The following is a 20,557-nucleotide window of genomic DNA, read 5'->3' as shown; positions in this document are numbered from 1 at the left end:
ACTCAATATTTATCAACACGGCACAGCGGGGAGCTCAGCCTGAGTGGCTCTCTTGAGATGGTACAGAGAACATACCCACTAGATGTAGTTTTGCTCCATCTTCTAATGCCCCATCTGCATCTAATATACACCATCCCCCAACAGATCGCTTTGTCTCTTGCTGACAAGCCTTTTGGGAGAGAATTGAGCCGAATTGCTCGCTTGTTTACTCTCAACTTCTACCGGTTTCTCTTCTCGGGAGACTGGTGTGTTTTTGCGAGCGTGTGATGCAGAATCTAAGGACTCGGGCTTGAATGGGCTTACACAACCATGTGGAGATTTAGATGTAACAGTTTGAAGATGTGAGGGTGTGGTGGCAGACTTTTCCGTCAGATTCCATGTAACCTTTTTCTGATCTCCACTACACAAGTCCTACATGCCACAGGCTTTCGTGGGAGGAAAGATACAGTCTTATCTTGAGAGCTATTCACTGAGCCTGTTCGGTTCCCTCTAATCTTCTTTTGGCATCAGCAACTTGCGTTACCCTCATTCAGAGGGCACTGGCTACACCTCTCGCAGTTGTATAACATCCCATTGCCAATATTTACACAGGCTCAGTGTTGTGTATCACAGCGCTCAGTGATACGGCAAGGCGGTGTGTGTGGTGACGTACACGATTTTAGAACACATCCTGTTGGGCATCCTTTATCCTTCATCAGTGAAACCAGATTTATTGCATGTATGTTGGTTGAATTGGCTGCTGCCTTTTTGAAGGCTTGTAGACAATGTAATCCACACGGTAGTCAAATACAGCTCACATCCTATATTTAAGAGGCATTTCAGTTCAATTTCCTCTTATCATGTCTCATGGATTCTGCATCTGGGTTAGTATCTGACGTCCAGAGGTATTGCACTAAGTGTCGGAATTTACTAGGGTTGTTGCAATAACATTTCAGAAAACAGCATCCCCTTTAATTATATTGTGCTTGCATAGGCAGCATTTATTTGATCAAAAGTACAGTTAAAAACTAACATTTTGAAATTACAAATTTAAAAATAAATTAATCGTTAATATTATTTAATTTTAACAACAAAATTAACAGTGTCACCACTATTATTTTGCACTGCAAGGCCAAAATCAACAGCTGCCTGTGAGCCAGACAGCACTCTATCAATTTGACTCTGTTGAACACTGCCGAAAGGTTAGTTTGTTCTTACTAGTATCTTTATTTTAGTATTGGTACTGAAGTACGTCGGACATCCCTAGAATGTACTTCAATGTGCCTTTTTGTTTGGTACTGAGTGATTTGAGATTGATTTAAATCGTGTTTGTCTCTTCCCTCTGCCAGGAGCTCCTTTATATCTGGCACTGTGTATCTGTCCTCCATAATCACATGCTTAATAACTAGCCGACTCCCTGGGTTTGTAACCACCTGTCTAGTTTGACATTCAATATTCAAACAAAGCTAATCAAAACACCTGCCAAATCTTTTATCTTCCAATCTGTACTCGTTTTCTATGCCACTCATGTGTCTTGTGTTTAATAATATTTGTACTGTTTCATATCTAGGATCTTGGTATGTGTACATAAAACATTAAGCCACAGGCACTGCATTGCTTAAAGCTGTTCACATTAGGGCTGTCACAGTAACTGCAATATTAGAATTCAGCGATAATTTGCAAAGCCAACCGCAGAAGCAACCACCACAACTGCGATGTTCAGTGTTGTTGTTTATCATAAGGCTATGCCCTTGTTTTACTCTTCATCCATGTGTAGGCTAATAATTGTTACATAATTTTTATATTGAGAAGAACGTCATTTTGTTTTCTAGGGTTGGGCGATATCTACCAATTTGGCATCAGACAATGTGTTCGTAGGGAAATATTTTCGTAATATTCTCAGTTTCCAGTAGATATTTTCCTCTATCTCATCAGCAATTTCGAATGGGACTAAGATCGAATGTACAGTGAAGTGACATAACTGCCAGATTCAAACTGCGTGCTTTCGCGCTATGGCTGGCGACAGTTTGACGACGGTTTTTATTCATATCAGAAACACAGTGTAAATAACTATAAAGTCAACTCGATTTTTCTCCCAGTTCACAGGCCATTTACTTTCATGTATTTGATGAATTCACGAGCTGTAATAAATCCAACAGACAGGAATCTCTGAACTGCGGCCCAAACACGGCACCCATCTCGCGTTATAGTCAAGATCACAATGTTTACCCGATCCCTGTCAGCCATCACGATGGACGTTGATATGGTCCATCGGCCCAAACTTACTGCCAACTGGCTTGTTTAAGACGTGTACAGTTGTGATTTGTATAGACACTCCGTAGATTTGCATTAAACAAGCCTAAAGAGACAATGAGTGGGAGAGAGAGAGATTGATTGAGTGTGTGCGATTTACCTGCATCTGTTCTCTGTCAAGTAATATATTTGTGAAAAAAAAAAAAACATTTGCTATGTCCGAAGAAGAACGTCCAATCTTTGTTGTAGTATCCTGTCAACATCATGGCATCAGCGTGGAATTGAATGCCACTTCATTGAATCGATGCGATTTGGTCTCTATGAAGTCGTGACGCATTGCTGGTCGGTTGAGCTTTGTAAATTGGAGCTCAAAGTAAAAAAATAAATTTAAAAAAGATCATCAGCTTGTTTCATTAATGAATGGATCCGCTTTTTTGAACGTATTAGTTGAATGACTCAATGAAGACAGTCTCTTGCTTCAACCTAGTTTGAGTTAACAATGTAACTTGCACTGACAGTCTGTCTTGAATGTGCAGATATCAGCAGTTTCAGAAAGTCTCTAGTCCAATTCGACGGTCGGACAGTTCGAACAGTTTTACATGCAACAATAGCACAACAAGCTTATTGGCAGGTTTATTTTCTGTTATGTGAACCCTTATTTTGTCATTCTTTTCTGTTTCCTTTATTGCCTGTGTCACTGGTTACTGGTTTTGTTTCTGTAGTTACGTATTAGTTTCACATTATGTCTAGTTTACTTTCCTTTGTTCCACCCCTGTTTATATAGCCACGTGTTTCAGTTGTTCTTGGTCAGATCTTGTATTGCGTGGTTTGCATTATTCTCCTGTATGTTCGTTCAGAGTGTTTGGATTATTAATAAAACTTGTATTGTTTTTGAAACTCCTTCGTCTTTGTGACGGCTGATCACATTGTAAAACTTTTTTTTTATGGCGATATCGTGTATAGCAAAATGAGCCACTCAAAATCTCTGCAAGTGGAAACTCCTTTACCGCGACAGCTGTAGCTCACATGGTGTGTAGGGGGTTTAGCTTGAGGACATCTTTAGTGTTTTATCTTGTATCTTGTCAAACATGTAGACTTTGTAAATCATACTTTTTGGGGTATGTTTTCTATAAGAGGATTAAAAAAAGAAAGAAAAGTTGCATCATTGTTGGCCGTTTTATTTAGATTAAAAGTCTACATCAATTAAAAACATGCTTTTTTTTTTTTTTTCACTCTAGCCACGTGCTGACCCCATACCCATATGCAGCTTCTGTTTGGGCACAAAGGAGTCCAATCGAGACAAGAGGGCAGAGGAATTGCTGTCCTGTGCTGACTGTGGGAGCAGCGGTAAGACCAGTGTTTGAACTCTCTGACTGAGCCATGCCAATAGATGGGCAGTGTATTATCTGAAAGTCTTTTAAATGTAACTTGCCTTTGGCCATTTGGCAAAGAATTTTATTGATCGAAGTGTGTGACTCAGGGTTCGTCTCAATCAGCATCCTAGTTTGGTAGTCAGGATACTGATCAAGGTTGTAATTTTAAGGACTGTCTCAATGACAAAAATTCTTCCAGTATGCTGAAACATATGCTCCCTGAAAAGTCCCACAATGCACAGTGAAAATCGGCGAGCATCAACGCTCACTGTTTCCTTAACTCAAGTTCTGAAGAGCAAAACATAAATCATGTGAGCCGACTCACTCACTACACGGAATGACACGAAATTGTTTTAATGCAAATCATTAGCCTTTTTAATTTAGTTTCAGCATAAACGCATCTATTCAGCCAATGAACATATAGCTAACATTTATAAATTAAATAATGTCAAAAATATATCAGATCTATAGTTGTTCATAAATACCAGTAGTGATGTTTTCATGTTGCTGAAAATAGAATCCTCATTGATACTGAAATCTACTGGTTCACGACCTACTAACCTAGGGAGCTGATTGAGATGCATCCTCAGACTCCGTAACTAACCAGTTAGCTATAACCAAACTAGATATTTTCTTTGAATATTTGCCTACATTTGGAGTGATGGGACAAGTAATTCATGATTTATGAAATTGTTTTTCAACCATCGGGATTTTCAGTTGATAAATCATAACCATGTGATTGAATCAATTCCAGAAGTGAGAGAGTCAGAGATAGTGATGCACCAAAATGAAAGTTCTGGGCTAAAACAGAAACTGTAAATTCTGGACCATTGGGATCAAAACAAAAAACGTTATTTTTTCTGTGTGGAAAATTGATCATAGTTCCATCAAAATAACAGGAGGACATATACAAGAGATGATGACAATTAACCAACTATCGATTAATGGTTGATAATTTAATAATAATTAAAAATCTATTGATGACCCATTAAGCAATGTCATCATTAGAGTGCAAAGTTTTGAGGTGCATGCAGCTCATGCATGAAACACGTGCAGCTTATTTAGAAACGTAACTAAACAAGGGTCCAAAAAAACTCCAAACAAGTGATTTTACTGAACCTAAAAACTACTTGCATGTGTAAAAGCTACACTAAATATACATAGAACAAACAAGTATAAAAAAATCATAGTTGAGTGATCTTCCAGCACTGTTTGTGCTGTGCGCTCCTATTCTGTTCATGGTAAATCAAGACTTGTCAATCTGAGCGATCAAACCAAACCAATCGCGCTCCAGTTTCGAAATTGTAATGTCTTTCTATTATGTACAATGATTTTGCAAATCAAATTTTCATGTAAAGCAGTTATTTTTTTCACGCTATGAAAATAGAGCACTTCTAATGCCAGCAAATTTAAAAGCACTTTAAGTGATGGTCATATTCCCTATTCACTGTCAATCCAAGCTTTTATGCTTTTAAAATAACACGTATTTTGTGTTGGTTGGCCATGTGGTAACATGATAACTTGGTATCGCCATGCTTAGTTAATGAATAATCGTTTGATTTATAATTTACTTTAAACAATGTCTGTACCCATACATTATATCACATGAGAATGTTGGTTAGTCTGTTTGCATGGGGCCGGCAAGTGTATAAGTACAAGAAATGCTTTTTATTAAAGATCCAAAAGAAAACCGCAAATATTGTGCATGCACAATTAGGAAAGGCAAATCTGAACTGAATTTGCAATTGTGTCTGAGTTTTGTCCGCAATAAGATTTCGTAGCCTTGTGAAATTGATGCACTGCATTGTTTGTTGTCCACCTGCATTTCTCTGAATCAGAGCAGTCCACGTCTCATCAACTATACCAGCAAGATATCATCTTCATCAGCTAGTGTTTACATTAAATGTGTTTAAACCTGGATCATTTTACTTGCACACTTTTTCTCCGTCTAAATTTCTGTTGTCCAATCTGCTTAATTTGCAGTTTGTATTTTTGGCCTAGATTTAGCCTGTTAAAAAAATCTTGATCTATTTTTTGTATTATTTAATGGTTCACTCTTAAAATTGTAAATAATAAGCTAGTAGAATCTTCTTGTGTTAAATCCTGAGGGGAAACTAGTGGTGATCGTGATAGTTGATAAAAACACCCTGGCGAGGGCTTCCTAAGGTTTCCATGATAGCATCCCCATCCATACCAAATTAAAGCTTATATGTAAGTGTTTTTAGTGAGGGTGATCTTGTTTGGGATTATTGGCATTGGGCTGTATGTTTATGAAATGTGGTAAAATAACTCTTGGAAGATGCTTGGAAGAATTTTACAAAAAAAAAAAGGTCTATTCTGTAGAAGTATTGGCAGAAGGATTTTACACTGTCACAGATGGATTGAAGCTGAAAGCTGTAGTTTATAAGATGTTTTTTCCCCCACTTCATGTTCGCTTGCTTGTTTCTTTTACTCTAATTTATTTATTTTTTTCCCTCCTCCAGACAGAATTGCCATGTTCCTGTTAAATTACCTGCTCTTATGTCGTAATTTGTTTTGAACAGTGATTTTGAAATGCCACAAGGAATTGTTCTCCCAGTGACATTTTTATGGCTGAGTTTGACTTAATAACGCAGAGGTGGTTTTCATTAAGTGTTCATGAAAGTATAGAAAATGTGCTCCCACTGTAAACCGCAGCTGGTTCGCAGCCCTCAGGGACAGGAGTGCATGCTTTTACACGACTATAACGGATCGACTGCCATTACGGTGTACCCGCGTACCGTTTCTGCCTCGTTAAGAACAAATTATCTTTAATTAGCTGCTCAGAAGTGTTTGATAATACAGTGCTTTTAGACATCGATTTTGGAAAGTCTTCACGCATGGCTCTTCGCATTGTTGATGCCACGTGTAAATATTTAACTGATCCACGGTCGGGGGAATCTTTCATTTGTTTCTTTTTGATGTTCTCTCCCTGCTTGATTAAGTCTCTGTTAACATTTATCCTGTAATGTTTCAGCAAGGGCTTTTGTGTTTCCTGCCAAAGTTAAAGGATTAGGTAATGTCGCTCTTTTAATTGAGCATGTTTGGAGACTCTCTCTAAAGCCTGTTTGTTTTATTCCACATTTCTCCTCAAAGGCCATCCATCATGTCTGAAGTTCTCCACTGATTTGACTGCAAATGTCAAGGCCCTGCGCTGGCAATGCATCGAATGCAAAACATGCAGTTCCTGTCAGATTCAGGGGAAGAATGCTGTAAGTTCTTTTTCAAATGCACTGATGGCCTTGGCCCAGTTCCTGCTGACATCTTTTATGGTGTCAGAGTGCTGCTTGTGTTCTGACGCTTACTGCAGAATGTTGTTTACTTGTGTAGTGTTAGTTGTGTCTTATTTTTGCGTGTCTGACATGTTTCTCTGTGTGTGTGCGTGTGGATTCAGGACGAGATGCTCTTCTGTGACTCCTGTGACAGGGGTTTCCATATGGAGTGTTGTGACCCACCGCTCTCCAGAATGCCAAAAGGTACATTAGGCCTCTGTTTGCCTCTGTTGATTTTTCCGTTCTCAAGGTTAAGCCGTTTAAATGTGCCATTACACAAAGGCTTCTGGTTACATAATCGTAAGATGATATGTACCTTGCATCCTGCACTATTTAGATTCTCTCTCTCTCTCTCTCTCTCTCTCTCTCTCTCTCTCTCTCTCTCTCTCTCTCTCTCTCTCTCTCGTTGTTAATGATTCTGCCTCTGGCTTGCAAATGACTGTGCTTGTCCTTTTCAGTTAATGGCAGTTTGTCTGAAATGGGCATGTAAGTGCCAAGATAAAAAGGGAGCAGCATCATAAAGTGTTTCAATAGAGCAGAACAGATTCATTTCACTTAATTTTACAAGAGCCTTCCGTGCTGAATGTCTGTAACTGCTGGAGGGAGGTGACATTCTGCCATTAAAAATCCCATCAAATTTCATTTGGGTTTTGTTATGGGTGAAAGAAAATGCCTTAACTAAAACTTGTATGTCAGGGTGTCAATTTAACATGTTAATTTTAGTTTGATTAATTATAACAAAAAAATCACAATCAAATTGAGAGACACTAACAGATTGGCGCTTGCCACAAGAACGAGAATAAATTGAATAAATTGACCAAGAATAAATTGACCAAGACATTTTTTGTAATCTTTTGATCTTTTATTTTCCTTTTTTTTTTTTTTCTTACACTAAAATAAATTTAGTGAAAACTCTGTAAGAATGAACATTAGTTGTCAAGATAAGGCTATACATTATTTTCTTTTGGTTTTTCAGTATAAAATTTGTCTATATTTTCATTGTGTCTTTTCATCTCATGTCAAGATCACAGGTATACAGAAAATGAATAATGCTTGGCCTCTGTATCTTTATATATGTGCAATTCTCTTTGGTTGCCACTATGAATGTGCTTTCTGTAGTGGTGATGCTTATCTCACAAATCAGTGCTGCGTATTTCCACAGTTCTATACTAAAAATCAAAGAACATGCAAATTTAACTTTAGTTATGTGAAATGTGACAATCTACTCATTCAAATTGTTTATTTGATATCTACCTCTCTAAAGAGGATGTTGAAGGCTGAGGTCCTGTCAATAAAAAGCTTCCCCACAAAACTTCAAAGACATTTATTCAGTGTTTCCTTGTTGGTCTGTTTCCTGTAGAAAGCTTTTTCTTTGTTCTATTCCTTTTCTTCTAAAAATTGTGGAAATAAAGGGAAAAGCACAGTGGGTCATCTCTGCTCAGTACTACAAAGACATATCTTAAAAGTGTCATGACTGCAGACTGATGAACCATCCTTGAAATACTTCTCTTTTTTGTTTCTCTCTCTCTCTCTTTTCCCTGGACCTCCCCCAGGAATGTGGATCTGCCAAGTATGCAGGCCAAAGGAACAGGAGGGAAAACGGTTGCTACACAAGACAGCGGCCCAGATCAAAAGGCGATATGCAAAGCCAGGAAGGCCAAGAAAAAATCTAGCACATCCAACAATGTACGATAACTCATTTCATCTGTTTGGTTCCTTGTGCTTCAGGCTTAAGGTTACAGGTCTCACATCAGTATGTTGCCTAAACTGTATATGCTCTTTTTGATAATAGCCTACTCTGATTTTTGTCCTTCTCAACCTTGCCTTGAGAGTATATGTAGGTTTTCATACCCTCTCATCCACAAGGTTTAAAATTAGCATGGCTGGTACAATGTACTTTTAGCCTGGGGCATTCTTTGCGAGTCTAATTTTAACATATGGCCGTGTTGTGAAGCTTACTCAGAACGCTGTCAGTCAGACTGGCTGAGTCTGGGTCAGTAAGCTTTTATATGTGCAAGACTTGAGGGATTACATCTCTCCTAAAGGCTTGATGAGCACTGATAGACACGGTGGAACGTGTTGTTGAAGCTGTGAAATCAGGCTCTCAAACCAAGGCTCAGGCTTAGTCAGTCACAGTCAAGATGTGCACACAGATTCGTATTGGTTTGTGGCTCGTGTATTAAATGCCACTGTGGTCTGTTTTCACAGGTCTGACAGTGGTGGTCCAGGATCCGTTGAGCTGTCTGAAAAAGCACGGCATGGTAGGGGTTCCATAAGCACTTTCTGTACCCCACCCTCATCAAGCACCTTTATACCCACCACAGACGGCAGGAGTCTCACTGACCCCCTCACATCCACACCCACCCTCACTACGTTGCCCCCATTCAACAAGAAAACCAAAGGTCTCATTGACGGGCTTTCCAAATTTTTCACGCCATCACCCTTGGGTCGCCGGTTGCGCGGTGACTCGTCGGGCTCCTCGAATCAGCACAGGCAGAGGAAGCGGGGCTATCGGAAACACCATGCCAGCGTGACGACGCCAGGTGTGAGGTTAAACGCCCCATCTAGTGTTCTCCTTACCCCGTCCCCTTCGCAAGGACACAGCCCCATCTCGCTGAACCCCACCCAGTCATCCTCGCCCTCCTCTGCCCACTCCCCCCACAGCTCCTCCTCCCAGTCTAGCGGCCCGTCCCTCAGTAGCCTCCCAGGCAACAACCAGCTGAAGGGACTATTTGATGGACTGTCTCACATCTTTACCACTCAGGGACAGTCCCGGCAAAAGGGACTCCCCAGCTACGCACCGCCCAAGCGAGCGCGCCGCTCCCAGGACGTTTCCACCTCACCCAAAACGTCCCTGCAGCTCCAAGGGAAAAAAACGGTCAAGGGTTTCGGTAGTAAATTAGCATGCCTATCCGGTTCGTCCTCAGGATGGGTGCCCAAGCGGGGCCGACCGTTTAAGTCGGCACTCCATTTCAAACGAACTCCTTTCTTGAGAAAGCACAAGCTACTAGGCAGGTTTAGGTTTAAGGCCTCCCCGCAGAGGGAGAACAACACACCAGGGAAGGGCAGATTGGCAGACGGAAGAGTTAAACCAGACCCAAACCATGGTAAGCACAGGGGCCTGAACCTCCGAACGGCTGACTAGCTTTTTCATCTTTAAACCGTTTTACTCATCTTCCTCATTTTTAGAAGCTCAGTAACATGGATTTTTGTTTTTCAACTAATACTGCATCTCTGCATTTCAGTTTTTAACCCTTTTCTTCAATAATTTATTAATTCTGAAGCCACTAAAGCCTTAGATTTCTGCTCTCTGCTCACGTCCTCATGCTGCTCACACCTGCCTCTCAAACCATAGTTATTAATGCTTTTTCCCTTTGGTAACAAGCACTTTAATGTAAAGTGTTTGCATTTCAAATGACCCTTGCTCCTGGTTTGGTTCCCTCTCAACCTCTGCACAAATGGAATATTTGTTTAGAGGTCACTGTTGCTTAGAAACAAACTGTGATGTGTGGTTAGAGGTTTGAGGTTAGTGTGATGGCCAGCAATGTTGATATGAGCCTTTCCTATCAGCTGTCCTTTCCATGACTGTAGTGATTTGCATGCTAGCAGTTGTGATTTTGAATGCTGTGATAAATCTAAGGTTAGTGCTTGTTTATATTAGCTTTGGGTTTTATAGCGTCAGCATCTTTTCAGTTCAGTTCAGTTTTTTTTTTTTTGTACTACATTCTGCACACAAATTCTAAAGGTCTGTTTTCTGACCTCTCACAGCCTTTAATGCAGAGAGATGCTCAAGAAGGGAGCCACAGGAAGGAAGGATGATTTTACTCAATGACCATGTGGCTGAAGAGGACCTAAAGGTGTTCAGACACATCAAGGAGATCACAGCAAAGGTGAGGAGTGTGTCTATATTTACTAGGAAAGCATCACTATTGCTATTCCTCGTACTTTAGGTGACCACCCTAGCGTAATAAAAGTCTTTGAAATATTTCAAATAAATTATTGAAGAAATAACTTGATTTTTTTTGTTTTAAACAGAAAACTGTGGGTGATCAAGGACAATCCCCTCCTTTTATTGAATTTGGGAAGTATGAAATACAAACTTGGTATTCCTCACCATACCCCCCAGAATACTCAAGGTAAGTCTGAAATTTATTCCAAAACATTTTTTACAGCAATTTTAAAAATGTCTGCCAGATATAGCCTTAAGCAAATGTAAACTAGTATGTGATTTAGAGTTAGACTCCCTACTGTTGCAACTCATGCCACATTCTTCATGTTATAATTAATTGCTGCTCACCTTCTCAGATTACTGAAGCTTTATCTCTGCGAGTTCTGCTTAAAGTACATGAAAAGCCAGGACATTCTGCTGAGGCATTCAAAGAAATGTGGGTGGTTTCACCCTCCAGCTAATGAGATCTACAGGAAGGATAACCTCTCTGTGTTTGAGGTCAGTGCTGGCTTTTAAATCTTCATGTAACTTCATTCGCATCCTAATTTCATCTCATCTGCATTTGCAATTAAAACAAGAGGGGTTATGTCCAGAGATTAAAGGCTATGAAGTGCCAAGCTTGTTGAAAGGCACATCTCAGCTTCATGGATGAGAACTGGTCTTACATGATTTAATCATGTCAGATTAAGTCAGTTCTTCAAGGTCTTCATGTCTTGTTTTTTTTTTAGTGAACAGGAAATGCATCTTTTAATCCTAGGAGACTTCTAAAAGTGTTAAAGACCTTCAGTTGCAGAATGTTTCTGATTTCTGATCTTTACATGTGCTCCACTGGCAGGATCTCTAATGGTTTCCCATTTCTTTTCCTCTTTGCTTTAGGTTGATGGAAATATCAGCAAAATTTTTTGCCAAAACCTTTGTTTGCTTGCAAAGCTTTTTCTGGACCACAAGACGCTCTATTATGACGTTGAGCCTTTTCTCTTCTACGTTCTGACACAGAATGATGAGAAGGGTTGTCATCTTGTTGGATACTTTTCAAAGGTATTAACCTTCCATGGATATTATTATGAATATCTAATCCTATGACAGTGGAGTCATAGTAACAGTGGGTTGTTAAAGATGGGTTATTTTATGGTGCTTGTTTTTGAAATGGAACATTTCTGCAATATGTTTGAAGGGTTTTGTGTACTTATGTTTGGTTCAGTTCAGGATAACGGCAGGTGCAGTGAATTGCATGTTTTGGCAGCGCACTGACACACTCTATCTTTCTCTTTCTCTCCCACAGGAAAAGCTTTGCCAGCAGAAGTACAATGTCTCCTGCATAATGATCATGCCTCAGTACCAAAGGCAAGGATTTGGAAGGTTTCTCATTGATTTCAGTAAGTTATTCATTAACTGGTTTGGAAGTCTTATGAGATGTGAGCATAAGATTGTTTGGATCATGAACAGATGCTTCTGTACTCTGCATAAAAGGAAAAAGAATAACTGTTTCAGACTAGACAGTCATAATAAAATGGAAAGAATGACTGGTTGTGCTTGTTTCATTGTCATTTTAGCTATCAAGAGGGTTTGCATGTATCGAATACAGTGAATATAGTGCATTTATATAATTTGTTGGCTTGTGAATGTGTTGATTTAGTTTGCTCTCAGTGTAGAATCAGAAGAGCATTTGCATATTTTGTTTTAATGCAAAAGACTACAATAGAGAATCTGGAATTGTTCGGTCTCTTCTGACTTTATGTATCTGTTGAAAACACAAAATCAGCTCACACTATAACCCTTAACTGTCACCGTCCCACTACCGGAATGTATTTCTATTAAATCATAATCTAATTATGACAAATTATACATCGTTGGAAAGGTCTAAGACTTCTACATAAATATTCTACCCCTGTTTTGTGTTACAAATTATGTAGGAAGAGTAATTGATTAATTTATGACAAGAGTGCACCTCAGAAAAAATATTTTGTAAAATATTTATTTTACATAAAATAAAAAATATATAGTACAGTATATTTGATTTACTGTAAATTTAAACTTTTTCATACTTTCATTTTTTTTCACTTCAGCAATAATCTGCGGAGTGTTTTCTTTAAAACAAGACCAAACTTGGGTATAAGTTCCAAAGCATTCTTGAATTACAACCATTTAAGTTTGAATAGTGCATTTTAACCCCCATTCTCAAAAAGCCATAATCATTCAATTCCTTACAATTAACTGTTTGTCTCTGATAAGAAGCTTGCATTTGTTTATATGTAAAATATTCAAATATCATGCCTCTTGCCTTTATGAAGCTTCATAAAAAACATTACAACACATTTATAAATTGTGATTGTGATTTTATCCAAGTGACACTCAAACCCGATCTAAAAACAACAATCTTGTCTTTTCTCCTCTCTTTGTTTCTTTTCCTGTCTTTCCAGGTTACTTACTTTCCAGGCTAGAGGGCCAGGCTGGCTCCCCAGAGAAGCCTCTATCTGATCTGGGTCGTCTGTCCTACTTGGCTTATTGGAAAAGTGTCATACTGGAGTACCTGCACAACCACCCAGATAAGAGTGTCAGCATCAGGGGAATGAGCCGAGCCACGGGCATGTGTCCACATGACATCGCCACCACACTTCAGCAGCTCAACATGATTGATTTCCAGGATGGCAGGTGGGTTTGACTGTGGTGGTTTCTGTCAATCTGACAATTCACTCACATGCTTTCAGAGTACTTTATCATCTCTAAAGGATGGGGGGTATATACAATTTTTACTTTAATTGCATGTGCATTAATCCTGAATTACAAATTATCATACATCAGACAAGATATCTGCATTTTGAATAAATTTTCTAACATGTTTGTCTAGGTTTCTAATCATCCGAAGATACCAGCTGATTGAGGAACACATGGATAGACTGAGAGAGAAGCCAAGGCTTCATGAGGTTGACCCTGACTGCCTGCGCTGGACTCCAGTTTCAGTCTGCAAAAGCCCACCAGGGGAGCTGAAGAGTGCTATGGCACAGGTAGGCTTAATAATGATTTGATTAGGGACTTTACACACCTGCTTTTAGTGAACCCTGTTTTAATTGTTTGTCTGTCCAGTGCAGTGTTCTAATATTAGAAGCTAGACTATGAGGGAGTTCTCGTTAAATTCTACATTACAAGTTTTTGAGCTAGTACAAACAAATTAGTAAAATCAATTTTTTTTCTTACCCTGCAGTCACTATGATACGCTTTCAATTATGATTTATATTCAGAGCTTTCAGGTTTGTTTGCCAGGAAAATCATTCTTTCTTTCATGTCCACAAACAGAAAATATCAGACTATTATGGCAGCAACATAGGTATACCTATACAGTTTAAAATGTTGAAAGAGCCCAAAGAAGTCTGCATTTTTTTTCTGTAAAATGCTTGCTTAATCCTTAGTGATTAAATCTTCTGCAACCCTTTTTTTATGAAATGACAGCAGATTTTATAAAATGCCCTTTTTAAGTCTTCCTTTTGGCCTCTGACACAACCTGAGCTTTTTTGCATAATGCTGAACTCAAACATAATTGGTAAAGTGATAATTGGTACATAATAGGTAAGTCTCTCTAAAATCAGTGTTGTTTTTAATTGAAACCTATTCAAGGCAGATCAAGGAGATCACAATGAGCACAGGTAACTCGTTCCTTCCTAGCTCTGCATTATTAGCTACAAGATGAAGGTTGTGTGAAAAGTGAGCTAAATTTATCCTTTTCAGGAGTTCAGGGTGAGTTCACAGAGATTGCTGAAAGCGCTTCCAACAGTAACCCAGCTTCCTGAGTGACCTAAATCAAAGCTCTGTATTATTAATGCCTCTGAATGTCCAATGAAATGTAATCTTCTGTCTGCTCAAAAATAAATGTTGCTGAGATCAACGGCTAATCAACAGACAATTTCTGCTCTGCTGGGGCACAGTAAAAGCAAAGTGTAGATAACTGAGATGTGATTTGTCTGCTTGGCTTCAGCCTGTACGAGCGGCTCAGATAAGCTCATGTTTGTGTTTTTGTGCAATAACAGGCAAGAGACCGTCGTGCAAACTGTAGTGCAGCAATCAGGAATTTGACTCTGGGGATGGGCTACACCACCACACGACCTCCACTAACCAAGTGCAAGAACTTTAGCAGAAGATACTCAGACCCACTGTTTGCAAACAACATTGGGAAAGATTTTGAAGTGAGTGAAGACAGCAGCAGTGATGAGGATGATGATGATGATGATGACGACGACGATGGTAATGAAGACAATGCAATCAAGTCCCAGTCTGGGCAGGGGCTCAAGCGAAAGGTAAATATCAGAATCATTGGTTGTGCGCATTTTTTTTATTTAGTTCTCTTTGTGTCATGGTTTTTCACATTGAAAATCCTATGAAGCATATTTAGGAAAAAATATCCAAAACTCTTCATCAGTCAGAAATTTCCATCTGTCCTTTAATCCATAATTAAGTAATATTGCTTTCATGATTTGTGTGGGAAATCTTGATTCTGTATCACCAAGTAATCTTGAAGATTATTTGCACTGGGGTACTGCTATCCCAGAATGCCTGGGGGAGAGTATGTTGTGAGGATCGTGCGGTCAGCTTGATTCAGCACACTCTCATTTGGGGTTTTGGGCAGGCTAAGCTTTCGAATTGAATGGCCTGTGGTGTAGGCACTGTGGTCTAAATGATGGGCTTTTGCATTTAGATCCTGAAGCAACCCATTCACAACGCAGCCACATTTCCCTATGTTTAGCATCACCCTTGACCGTATATGTCTCCTCCAAACCTATGCTTTTTGGATTAAAGGGCACCAGGAGCAATTTAGCAAAAAAGTGTCCAAGTCTTGCTATGACGGTTGTTAAGTCTAACAGTCTTTGACATCTCCCTGTATTTATTCCATTCTCAAGTGCAAGTTGTTCTCAAGCATACAATATGCACTTCTCTGCTAAGCAAATAGCCCCCTTAAATGTATTTATTTTTTTCTTAGCGGGCATCAAATCTGCGACGGAAGAGAGGGCGGAGAAGAACGCGAATCAACAGCAGTGTCACGACCGAAACCATCTCGGAGAGAACAGAGGTGTTAGATGAGCCATTCGAAAACTCTGATGTAGAAAGTCCTCTGCCACAGCCCAGCAGGAGGGGTGATAGCGAGGATGAGGAGGAGGAGGAGAAAAACCAGAGACTGGTCGTGCGTCGGCCTGGAAGGCCCAGGAGACATGGAGATGACAATCACTCAAATCAATCTAAAGGAGGGAATGTGGAAGGTAAAGCCATACATGTTAACATTTACAGTATACTGCTTTTGCTGCATATTTGAAAGATAAATTAATATGTGACCTTTTTTGTGGTGTTTCTGAAGCAGTAAAAAAGGACAATCCTAGACCTGTAAAACGGAAGAAAGGCTGGCCCAAAGGTGTCAAACGAGGCCCTCCCAAATGGAGACTAAAGGAGCGCAAAATGGGCTTTAAGCTCAACCTCTACACACCGCCTGAGACACCAATGGTCACAGTGGAGCAGGAGCAAGAGGAGGAGCAGGATGCCAGCCCTGCCTCATTCTCAGAACCATCTGAGTCCTTCAGAGAGCCCCGGCCAGAGGACACAGAACTGGACACCTGCGTTTCAGTGCCCCACAGTCCGGAGCCACCAGTGTCTCACAAAGTAAATGAGGATGAGTCGACAGACAAGTCTGACATGGTGGAAAATTCTCCCTGTGCTGATGAGACCAATGAGACCACATCAGGTCCAATAGATGATGCTGAACAGTCAACTCTAAATACAGAGGAGGTCAAGGACCTGAAGTCAGAGGGTGAACCAGAAGGCAGGGTTGGTAAGGGCTCGGGTGAACGAGACGAGGAAGAGGAAGAGGACGAAGAGCCAGAACAATCTCATGTGGATGATCACGATGCAGATGATGAAGATGATAGCCATGAACAAAGAATAGAAGACCTAGTGCCACTAACAGAAAAAGACCTTACGGAAGACCCAGAGCCAGTTTCAGCGATTAATAATAATAATAAAAATCCTGAAGTGCAGCCGAGCCCCATGGAGCCACCGCCTCATTGCTCTGAGGAGCTTCCATCTGAAAGCGCTCTTGTGGGCTTGGGCATGCAACAGGAAGACACTGTGGACTCCGATCATCCTCCAGACTCGGAAACCGAGGAAGAGGATAACAGTCAGAGGCCTGAAGAAAAGCATATGGGTCCGTTGACCCCGGCAATAAAAGAGGACCATAACATTTGCCCTGAGCTTGAAATGGAGACTGCGCAGGCTGTGCAGTCTCTTACTCAAGAATCTGAACAAGAGAGGCACTTTCAGGACTGTGTGGAGACTCAAGAGGCCTGCCACAGCCTACAGCGGTATGTTCACGTCGAGCAGAGCCCTCAGATGACTCCCGTGGATGACTGCCAGCAGTCAGATCACAGCAGCCCTCTGTCTTCTGTCCATTCTCACCCGAGCCAATCTGTACGATCAGTCAATAGTCCAGCGGTGTCCATTTTAGAAAGCAGTTACACTCAGATCAGCCCCGATCAGGGCACCGTCTCGGTGCACTCGCTTCATAACAACATGGAGACCAGCCCAATAATGGATGTGCCCTCGGTGTCGGACCATTCTCAGCAGGTGGTGGACAGTGGCTTCAGTGACCTAGGTAGCATTGAGAGCACCACTGAGAATTACGAGAATCCCAGCAGTTATGACTCCACGCTGGGTAACAGCATTTGTGGCACGGGAGCGGGAGCAGGCGCCTCCTCCCAGAGCAGCTGTTCCTATGGCAACCTCTCCTCCGGTGGCAGTCACAGTCAGAGCAGCTGTGCTGTGTCCCAGCAGATGGCCGGTCCTGTGGTGAACAATACTGGCGCTTGCAGCATGCTCCAGCAAACCAGCATGAGCTCCCCTCAGGGATGCAGTGTGAAGTCTCCGCAAGGCTGTGTGCCGGAGAGGCAGCCCAGCCATCCGCACGGACATGGGCACAGCCATGGGCATGGACACGGGCATAGCCACAGTCACCACCACAGCCATCACCAGCACCATCCGCATCATCAACATCACCAACACCCTCAACACCAGTACCAGCAACCTTTGTCACACTGCTCCATGCCGGCCAGCTTCGCTCCACCCATGCAGCTGTCCGACATCCCAGAATCCAACAACCCCTCTAGCAACCTGGGTCTGTATGACCGAATGAGCCAGGGAGAGTATGGAGGTGGACACTATGGTCAACCATCAGCTACATTCAGCCTGCATAAGCTCCAGCAACTCACCAATACCATCATGGACCCCTCCTTGCCCTTCAGCCATTCTGCCTCGCACTCCATCTCATCCTATGCAAACAACAGCGGCTCGTTGTCCACGCAGCTCGGCCCTCACAATCCTGCGCTGCTCTCTCTGTCGCAGCCCGGTGGAGGTCCTCAGTCGCAGGCTACTGTGACTCCTCCGCCCAATATGACTCCACCGCCCATGATGCTGCAGCGCAACATGGGTACACCCAACATGAACCTGGCCCCTTCTCAGAGACTGCAAACGCAAATGGCGCCTAAAAATCACCATCACCACCCCATGTCCATCCGCTCCAAATCGGCCCCTCTGCCGCCCCACCACCAGCAGCAGATGTATGGTAGGGGTCCTCAGACCGTAGCCATGCAGACTCCTGGGAGGACGCTGGCTATGCCATCGCGGATGAACATGGGGGTGAATCTCATGCCCGCTCCGGCATACAACGTCAACTCGATGAACGTCAATATGGCGATGAACACTTACAGAGTGACGCAGCCTATGATGAACGGTGGCTACCATGGCAATCCTACCTATATGAATCAATCTCCACAGTACTCTATGCAGATGGGCATGATGGGTACCCAGCCTTACCCACAGCAGCCCATGCAGGCTCCTCCCCATGGCAATATGATGTACAGCCCAGCAGGTCATGGTTATGTGAATACCGGCATGTCCAAACAACCCTTAAACGGGCCTTACATGAGACGATAATCAGCGACCTGAAAGTAAAGGGTCACGATGTTGCAAAGTCAGCTAGTTGACTTGAGGTATTTGGTTTGTTCTTATTTTCATGGTTAAAGTTCGCTTTTATGGATCTTTCTAAAAGAACCAGCACTTGGTAAGAATGCAAAAAAAGTTTTGTTTATTGGCTAAATTTTAGCTTTTTTCCCCTATTTATGGGAAGCCTTACAGCATAAGATTTCAAATGTAACGTTGTGTAAGCATAAATCTCCCCCGAACTGCATTGCAGTTGAATGGAGGTTACATTTTCTTTAAGTTGGAACCTGCATTATGGAACCTTTAAATGTGCCTGCATTGTATGTTTTTGGACGAAAGAGCCTTTTCAATGTACCTTTAGCAATCGCAAGGTTATATATGTAAGTCTGTACTCATGCCTTCATATTATTTAAATTATTGTAAATCTACTTTTATATTTTTTTAAATGTAAGGTTATACTTAGCATGCTATACCGTCTTTGTTAGTGACAGTGCATCAAAGTAGTACTGTACAGTGTTGTGCTTAATAGCAAGCAATTTTATATTAAATGTATGGCCTTGGTTAGGTTTCCCTCGTATGGAAGGAAAAATTAAACTCTATTTTTGTTGATTCTAATACTGTAAAGATTTGAAAAAAATCGTCACGTTCGGCTTGGAAGGTTCTATTGCTAATTGTGTATAATTTGTTACTTTATAACAAGTTTCTTTACCTGAGGCAGCTTTCTGTTTTTATACAATTTAAAGCAATTTCTGTCACAATAGCAAAGAACAGTCAATGTCAGTATTTGTAAATGTAGAAATCTAAAATCAAGGGGCAAGGGCAAACGGAAACATTTCAGATGGGGCAGAGTTGCAAAATTATTATGAGTGTCAATTTACTCCAAAGTCGGTCTTTTATGAAATGCCTTTAAAACTTACATTTTCATTCCATCTGTAGATTTTTTTTATCTTTATAAAACATCTGATTTATATTTTACTGAAATGTAGAGCAGTAGCCTTGTTGATAGACAAAACAGATGGCATGTAAAAAGGTAAATTGTATCGTGTCTGTTTGTATAGCTTATTTTGTAGCCTTTGTACCTGTACAGAATGGCAGTTTGACGGAAGAGGGATATCCTGACTGTACTAATTAACAGAGCAACAGTCCTGTATTTATGAGTTACCTTTTTAGTCGGTCACTTAAATGCTGTACATTTTAGCAGAAAATAAATTATGATGAGCCACTGACAGACTTAAAATGTGTATGGACTCTGTTTTCATGCTCTCGTGATCTCAATCTTATCATGACTTGTACTTTTCTTGAAAGGATCTATTAATAGATGAACAAATATAGTATTTTTCTCTAGTACACTACCTAAAGCAAAAATATATAATTTTTCTAGTAAAAGGTTTTATTATTTTTTTTCTGCTGTGCAATTATTTCTAATCATTAAATACCCAGAAACCACGTATTTACACATGCTGGCTGTGTCAAAGAAATTGCTGCATAGCAACTGTATGTAGTATTGTCTTGCGACAGTGGAATTCACTGTTGTAAATGTACTACTGTCGTGATTGCCGAGGATAGCTGTACATGTGCATTTGTTGACAAACTAAATGATCTCAAAACTATTTGAATGTGTATGAGTGTGTAATGTAATGTTAGTGACATGATAGGCTATGTTGCATATAATATATATATTTGACAGTATAGACTATCAGAGCAGAGAGATGTACGGCAGAGATTTCAAAGCTTACCTGCCA

General features: G+C 40.8%; 1 protein-coding gene across 6 annotated transcripts in view; it reads left to right on the top strand.

Moving 5' to 3' along the window:
• Positions 1 to 20,045, top strand: part of kat6b (K(lysine) acetyltransferase 6B) — a 36,960-nt gene extending 16,915 nt beyond the window's left edge. For 4 of the 6 annotated variants that reach the window (XM_039671769.2, XM_039671770.2, XM_039671772.2 and 1 more), the window contains exons 3-17: positions 3,471 to 3,579; positions 6,720 to 6,835; positions 7,018 to 7,099; positions 8,449 to 8,581; positions 9,104 to 10,002; positions 10,664 to 10,785; positions 10,931 to 11,031; positions 11,201 to 11,342; positions 11,721 to 11,882; positions 12,127 to 12,220; positions 13,265 to 13,496; positions 13,693 to 13,849; positions 14,867 to 15,133; positions 15,814 to 16,090; positions 16,186 to 20,045. In XM_039671769.2, coding sequence (XP_039527703.2) covers positions 3,471 to 3,579; positions 6,720 to 6,835; positions 7,018 to 7,099; positions 8,449 to 8,581; positions 9,104 to 10,002; positions 10,664 to 10,785; positions 10,931 to 11,031; positions 11,201 to 11,342; positions 11,721 to 11,882; positions 12,127 to 12,220; positions 13,265 to 13,496; positions 13,693 to 13,849; positions 14,867 to 15,133; positions 15,814 to 16,090; positions 16,186 to 18,809 — 5,517 coding nt within the window. In that variant the 3' untranslated portion in view covers positions 18,810 to 20,045. The remainder of the gene's footprint in view (positions 1 to 3,470; positions 3,580 to 6,719; positions 6,836 to 7,017; positions 7,100 to 8,448; positions 8,582 to 9,103; positions 10,003 to 10,663; positions 10,786 to 10,930; positions 11,032 to 11,200; positions 11,343 to 11,720; positions 11,883 to 12,126; positions 12,221 to 13,264; positions 13,497 to 13,692; positions 13,850 to 14,866; positions 15,134 to 15,813; positions 16,091 to 16,185) is intronic. The other 2 variants (XM_039671774.2, XM_039671773.2) reach the window with 2 other exon arrangements.
• Positions 20,046 to 20,557: the final 512 nt, after the last annotated feature.

The sequence above is a fragment of the Pimephales promelas genome, chromosome 11 (genome assembly GCF_988280905.1).
Source record: "Pimephales promelas chromosome 11, fPimPro1.hap1.1, whole genome shotgun sequence".
Taxonomy (NCBI): domain Eukaryota; kingdom Metazoa; phylum Chordata; class Actinopteri; order Cypriniformes; family Leuciscidae; genus Pimephales; species Pimephales promelas.
The sequence above is the reverse complement of the archived record's forward strand: the minus strand, read 5'-3'. Positions and strand labels throughout refer to the sequence as shown.